Genomic DNA, 7,500 nt, shown 5'->3' on the forward strand with positions numbered 1-7,500 from the left:
AGTCACCTGATGAGAGTCATTAAAGTGAATCATGCCTGCTTAAATATAATGGAAGCAGGCAATGTCTGTTGTCTGGGGTAGAGGCTGTACGTATGAACTTACAAAACAATTAGCAGTGCAATTTGTCTCCACAGCTGCTGCTCAATACTCGCATACACTCGCACACACACATGTACAAACATGCTTTAAACAATGAGAAACTCCCAACCGTCACCCGTGGTGATTACTATGCTACAAACATACACTAACACCCACACATCTCCAAAACAATTAGCAAACACAAGTGTGGTGTGGAAGTGGAGGGTATTTTAATATACAGAGTGTGGTGTGGAAGTGGAGGGTATTTCAATAAACACAAGTGTGGTGTGGAAAGTGAAGTGTATTTTAATAAACATAGTGTGGTGTGGAAGTGAAGGGTGTTTCAATAATTCACATTCTGGTCTACCATAGGGAATGACTACAGCACAAGCCACCCCATCCTCCTACTCTGACCACACACACACACACACACACACACGCACACACACACACACACACACACACACACACGCACACACACACACACAGACACAGACACAAACACAGACACAGACACAGACACAGACACAGACACAGACACACACACACACACACGCACACACACACAGAGACACAGACACAAACACAGACACAGACACAGACACAGACACAGACACACACACACACACACACACACACACAGACAGCCTCTCACCTTCCTCCAGCGTCCTCGCCACCTTCACCTCACTGTCGGCACCCTGGAATTCATCGAAGAAGGGACGCACTTTGAACTCGTAGGTGACGCCCTTATTCAGCTGTGGTACCACCGCCCCGCCTTCCCCGGGGGTCCGCACCTCCATCACCCCCCACTGGCCCCCAGGCTGGCCCAGCTCTGCAGAGGCTCTGTACATCACCTTGTAGCCCTGGATGTACGGAGACTGTTGCTCCACCTAGTGGCAGAGGACGGGAGGGGAGGGAGAGCGTTTCATAAAGAGTGCACTGACTGAAGTCAGATGATCAGCTGATGAACTCATGCAGCGCTTCCAACAGGGAAAATATGAAGTGTGTTTGTATCGTTTAGTTGAATAAACTTCTTTCCACTGTAAGTCCCTCCCAATTTCAGTGTGAATAGAGAGAGAGAGAGAGAGAGAGAGAGAGAGAGAGAGAGAGAGAGAGAGAGAGAGAGAGAACTTTGTCTATTTGGTTGCCAGTTTGTTCGGTTGCCATAACCGTTCATATTAAATTGGGTATAGTCCAACCAAAACAACATTATAGAAAATCCAGGGAAAGGCAATAAATCTATGGTGTCAATGTCGACGCCAGTAGAACAGCAGGATAGAATACAGAGCACTCCGATGTTCGCCTAGACTGCTGTGAGAAGTGAAAATTCACAAAAACAACTGGGCCCAAAAGCGGCGTGCATTTTGGTGAGGCTGTCCTCAGGAAATATTCTGCACTTATCAGGCTAGTACTGTAACTACAGACTGAACATCCTCTAGGAGAGGTCTGTTACCCTGGTGCCTATAGGGAGATCTTAGGTTACAACCCCCCCCAACCCCCAACCCACCCCCACTCCCCCCCCTTCATCTCTTTCTCAGTGCTGGGGGGAAAGGAAAAAAAAACACAGCATGAGGTCATCACTAGCCACCACCAGTTTCCTGAGAGCCTGGGACTGGTTAGGACCCTGCCAGGAGGTGCACTGCTAACTAGCACCCAGAGAAAACACGGGCCTTAAGAGTTCAGCCTCTTCGAAACGGCTCGGGAAGTTTTACAAGCGCTTTATTATTGACTTCTTCAAATGGCCATAACCCATAACAGTGGGTTATGAACCGTTTCGAAAAAAGATTGACTCGCTCCTTTGTACGGTGGTGCTATGAATGAATCCTTCTGAACAAAGGGTGTAGTCGTCGTCGTCTGAAGAAATCCAGTCACCTTCTACATACTGTCTGGCTGGGTAAACGGAGGGGAGGTCTCGCTTTGGGCCCCCGGCCGCTCGGCTAAACTATTTACATTCAAAGCTCTGTGTTTACGACTGCATCTCTGGCATGTCCACGCGTCAGCTCGTTCATCAATGGGGACTCACCCCCTTAGCCTCATTCATGGGAGAGAGGGAGAGGGAGAGGGAAAAAGGTATCAGAACGTATAAACGTCTCCTCTCGCAGGCACTGAGAGGAACTGCTCCTGGCAGCACAGGTGGTCTTGATTAGGGCAGTAACAGTTCCGCATCCGAACCGAGCGGCTCCAGACAGCTGGCCTAACAGCCAGAGTCGTGTTCTGGATCTACACACTCAACTCTCTAGCCATGGTACTGAAGTTTTCATCGTCAAACATATGTTTTATTGAATGTGTGAAGCATATACATGTCCAATTAGTATTATTATTTTTGTTTATTTCGTTTTTTCTTCTTCTTTAAACAGGTTTTGAGGGGTCTACTCACGGTCCACTGTACTCTGATGGAGGAGGAGGAGAGGATGGTGGGGTTGTGCAGATGGACCACCACATCTCCCAGCTCCCTCTGGATCTGACGGTGGTCCACACCCTGGATGGTGGGTGGGGTGTCTGTGGACACAGAGATGGAGAAGGGGGTTCAGGAGGTGAGGTCACCAGTCAGTCACTCCAGCTCAACTATTGTGTTCTCTGTCATTGATGATGTGTTGAAAAGCTAGGTATAGAGTCGAGGACGGTGCTAACCTTGTGTCCTGACTGCGTCAGTGATGGGGCTGGGGTCGCTGAGGCCGTAGGCGTTGGCTGCTCGGACCAGGAACAGGTAGACGGCACCGGGTTTCAGGTTCTTGAGGAGGAAGGTCTCTGTCTTCACGTGGTCTGCCAGAGTCACCCAGCTACTCCTGGACGCGTGGCTGCACAGAAGGAGGGAGGCACAACCATAACACACTCACAATAAGGCAGGGTCTTTCCACTATCGGTCGATGGCCTAGTGAATAGTGAGTTGGACTGGTGATCAGAAGGTCACAAGTTCAAATCCCACCTGGAAACAACACCGCTAGTGTGCCCTTGAGTAAAAGCACTTAGCCCTAAGTTACTCCAGGGAGACTGGCCCTGTAATCTCTAATTGTCGCTTTGGATAAAAGCATCTGCTGAATGGTTCAAATGTATGAATGTCAAAAAATGTCAAATGTAATGTAAAATAACTGTAGATACAGTCAATACGAGGAGACAGGCATATCTTCCTTGCTTGGTTTTTACCTGAAGGCCTCGATGACATAGGAGGTGGGTGTGGCCCCGGCGTTGGCGTTGGGCTTCCAGGACAGTGTGACGGAGGTCCGGCTGACCTCGGTCACGTCAGGTTTGGACGGGGCGCTGGGGATCAGGTTAGGGTCCGTGGGCCGGCCCGGCTGGACCACCACCCCAAACTCTGCCATGAAGAAAACCCCAAGAAAATCAGTTACAATAACAACCTCGGCTTGACAAGCTGTTAATACATACTGACCAATCGTTCATTCACACTCGCACATCACACAAAGCTGAGTCAGTTATTTCCTTATTTGATTAACCTTTTCTCTCGCTCTATTACTGTATCATTCTATCATTCTATCACCCTCTCTCCCCTCCTTCCAGGTCTGTCACCCACCTTCCACCTCCAGGTAAGCCCTCCAAGACGCCTCTCCGCTGGGGCTGGACGCCACGCAGGTGTAGAAGCCACTATCTCCCAGCTGAGGAGCAGACAGACCAACAGACAGACAGACAGACAGACACACACACAAACAGACACACAGACACACAGACACACAGAGACAGACAGACAGACAGACAGACAGACAGACAGACACACACACAGACACAGAGACAGACAGAAAGACACACAGACAGACAGACAGACAGACAGGTTAGTGTGGTTATCTGGGCTTTGCGGGTGGCGTTGTGGTTTGTGAGGCTGCGATGTGTCACGTCGCCCCCTACCTTTGCGTAGCGGATCTGCAGCGCTCCGGTGTCCATCTGGGAGACGCGGGAGTCCTGGGGGGACACCACGGTCCCGTCCTTCTTCCACTGGACCGTCGGAGAGGGGGTTCCTGTTGCTAGGCAACCCAGGACCACGGTGCTGTCCACGGGTACGGTCTGATTGGCCGGGCCTTGTCTGATCACGGGAGGCGGGCGGTCGGACACCACTGTTCAGAGAGGGAGGAGCCAAATCACCCGTTAAAAATATAGAAATGAAAAAGCTCAGCTGATCTAACTGATATGGACAAATACATTAGAGAAAGAATAGAGTGGAATGCGAGGAGGAGGGAAGAAGGGCAGAGCGTGAAAATGAAGGACGTGTGAGATGTGAGAGATATTGGAGAAAAGAGAAAATTGGTACGAAGAGAAGACAATGGATGGTGAGCAGGTAGGCGCACCCCCCCCCCCCCCCCTACACACACACACACACACACACACACCCCTCCCCCCCGAGGCCCAGTTAACTGCCTTAATCAGAGGGCGGAGAGCTCCAGGAGCAGTCATCATCCAGAGGCAGCCACAGCCCCCCCCCCCCCCCCCTGCCCCAACCCCCCCCCCCCCCACCAACTAATAACAAATCCCATTAAGATACCAGGCCTCGCTCTCCACTTCACAGACCAGTACGTGGAAATGTGGGTGGAAAAAGAGAAAAAAAAAAGCCCTCCAAAAATCAGGAAGCAGAGGGAAAAAGATAATGGAAACACCTTGAAAACCGCCGTAGGTAATGGCAGCAAGTTATTTCCATACAAATACCCCACTCTAACTGAGGGGGAGGAGAGGTGGGAGAGAGGGGGGGGGTCGGGGGGGGGGGGGGAGATGGGGAAGGCGGGGAGGGGAGGGGAGGGGGGTGTATTCGCCCCCCAGACAGAATCTAAGGGACAGGCGAATGAGAGGAGGAGTGCTCCGTAGATTAAATCCAACATGCTACATTCTTGTTTCATTTCCATTAAGTGTAATTGAGTGTACGTTAAGTGGGTGACTCTCATTTCCGCGCCGCGGCGGGTGCAGAGAAGGATTACCATTACCATATGATTACTCATAACCAATAGAGCTACCACCGCCCAAGTCACCGCACACACACCCAGCGCCTGTACGAGCCTCAGGAAATTATGTTAAGTTAATATATGTACATAGTGAAGGCACATGCATGTGCGCGCGCGCGCACGCACACACACACACACACACACACACACACATACACACACACACACACACACACGCAAACCCACACAGATACTCGTGCACACCCACACACACACTTGTGGACACCCACAGAGACACACACGCACACACACACACACACACACGCACACACACACACCCACTGTGGGGGTGTGTGATGTGTGTGTGTGTGTGTGTGTGCGTTTTGGGGGGAGGGTTCAATTAGGAAGGTGGAAAGAGGAGGAGGGGAGGCCTCTGTGCACTCGGTCGCCATGGGAACGGGGAGGTTGGGAGCTCCAAAATGCCTGCAGCTGAGGGGTTCCTGAACTCACTCCAGCAACAATTAGTAACCAAGGCCAACTACAGTACAAAACACTGAACCAGAAAGGAGAGCCGGGCATCCCGCCAGCCTACAGCCAAGGCCAATCTGCCATACAGCCAGTCAGCCAAGGAGCAGCGAGCACACCGACACATACTGCAGCGGGACTTGTTTAGCCATAACATAAACAGGAGGTCAGAACAGAGACTGTCTACAGCATACATCCTCAGTCAAAAAGCTGCACTGATTCTGCCACTTAGGCACGCAGGGGGGGGGAAAAACACCAAAAACTCAAACCGCACCGTGAAGAGACTTCGGCGTGTTTATTTGTAAAAAAAAGAACCTCACCGTGCCTCCAAAAAAACAACAAGTAGCCTCTACCGCTACACCACAGCAGTGGTATCTGCTTGGAGGTGTTACAGAGAGAGGTAACACCCCCCCCCCCCCCTCTCTCTATCTCCCAGGTCCCTCCCCCCCCCTCTCTCTTCTCCTCCCCTCCCTCACTCACTATCAGTGACCTCCAGCAGGGCCTTGGTGATGACGCTGCCTGCGATGTTGAGCGCCTGGCAGCTGTAGTAGCCGGCGTCGGAGCGCTGGGAGTCTGCGATGGTCAGGCTGCCCGTCTGGGAGACGGAGAGGCGGCTGAAGGGCTGCGGGGGCTGGTAGGAGAACAGCAGGCTCTGGAGGACACAGAGAGACACAGGAGAACGGTGTTTATTATTTATTTATGTAAACCAGCTCCTTACCTTCTTGTGATTTTATTCTTTTTCTAAAAGTGTTTTTTTTTCCCTTTCCTAACACCAGGGGAGCCACCCCTCCTAAATGTCGTTGTTTGGTACCTGTACTGTAGCAATGACAATAAAGTCCATTCATTCATTCATTCATTCATTTATCAGAAGAGAATGGCACTACAGAACCCGTAACAGGTGTTCAGGAGACAATACAGTGTGCGTTGTTGAATAGAATACACAGTGATTGAATGAACACGAGTTTATCTGAGAGAAACCTACATGCTGCACATCTTTAAGAATGTGATGATTATGTAAAACATAATGTGAGAATACATAAATACATACATACATACATGTAACCCTAAGCATTGTTAGCACCATGCTTTAGCAACTGAGCCAACTGAGAAAAACCAACGTAACATGGCTACTGTTACTCAAATGTATCAAATCATTGTATTGGAATGATTTTTTTGGGTGGGGAAAAAGATGGATATAGCGTGTTTTGGAATGAGACTCTTCATGTTCAATTCATAGTCCTGAAGTACTGTTCGTTTCTACAGTAAGATAAATCTCCGGCGATTGGACTGACCTCGCTCCCCTCTCTCTGCCAGAAGATAGCGGGCGGAGGGTTGCCCGTGGCCTCACACTGGAAGGTGACCGTGCGCCCCACCGCCACCACCTGGTTCCTGGGTCGCATGGCGAAGGCCGGAGGCACTACCCAAGTGGAGAGAGAGCACACGGTTAAAACAAAACAAAACACACAGAATCAACACAGAAACCCACAATTAAACTGACTAAATGTGTCAAACAAATAGGATCATACAATGGTTTAAAAAAAAAAACACAGACACACACACATGTTATTATTCTTTTTTTTCTTTTTTTACAGTTGCCCATAACAACAACTACTGAGATGTGAATACTTATTGGTTGATGGTTGGAAGAAGAATGATTATGGGCTGGGCTCTTACCAGTGAGGACTACAGGAGAAAAGACACAAACACAAAAGCAGAGGATGAATAATGGAACACACGTGCGATGACACAATGATGAGTCTAATCAGACAACATTCAGACAACATTCCCTACGACACGTTGGTGAATGTACACATGAATGAATGGAAGCCACACACACACACACACCGTTTCTTTGGTGCATAGTTAGGGGCTCCACATGATATGAGGGGATATGAGGGAAGGTCTGTTGTTGACTGTGGATGGGGAGGGGAGGGGGGGGGGGGTGGGGGGGCTCATCTGTGTTTAATGACAGCAGGGACCCCACTGGGAGTCTGGTGTTACGCACAGCCCCCTTCAC

The 7,500-nt window shown here is 50.1% G+C and overlaps 1 protein-coding gene across 1 annotated transcript in view; it reads right to left on the reverse strand.

Annotated features, from left to right (window-relative positions):
• The window catches only part of LOC308155856 (roundabout homolog 1-like), a gene marked incomplete at both ends in the record, with an annotated part of 150,638 nt that overhangs the window by 12,926 nt on the left and 130,212 nt on the right, over window positions 1-7,500 (reverse strand). The window contains 8 exons of the mRNA XM_080529225.1: window positions 734-968; window positions 2,456-2,577; window positions 2,710-2,876; window positions 3,223-3,391; window positions 3,608-3,689; window positions 3,937-4,142; window positions 5,964-6,135; window positions 6,776-6,900. Of these exons, the coding sequence (XP_080385351.1) occupies window positions 734-968; window positions 2,456-2,577; window positions 2,710-2,876; window positions 3,223-3,391; window positions 3,608-3,689; window positions 3,937-4,142; window positions 5,964-6,135; window positions 6,776-6,900 (1,278 nt within the window). The remainder of the gene's footprint in view (window positions 1-733; window positions 969-2,455; window positions 2,578-2,709; window positions 2,877-3,222; window positions 3,392-3,607; window positions 3,690-3,936; window positions 4,143-5,963; window positions 6,136-6,775; window positions 6,901-7,500) is intronic.

Source organism: Nansenia antarctica (genome assembly GCF_963989245.1).
Source record: "Nansenia antarctica genome assembly, chromosome: 4".
NCBI classification, from domain to species: domain Eukaryota; kingdom Metazoa; phylum Chordata; class Actinopteri; order Argentiniformes; family Microstomatidae; genus Nansenia; species Nansenia antarctica.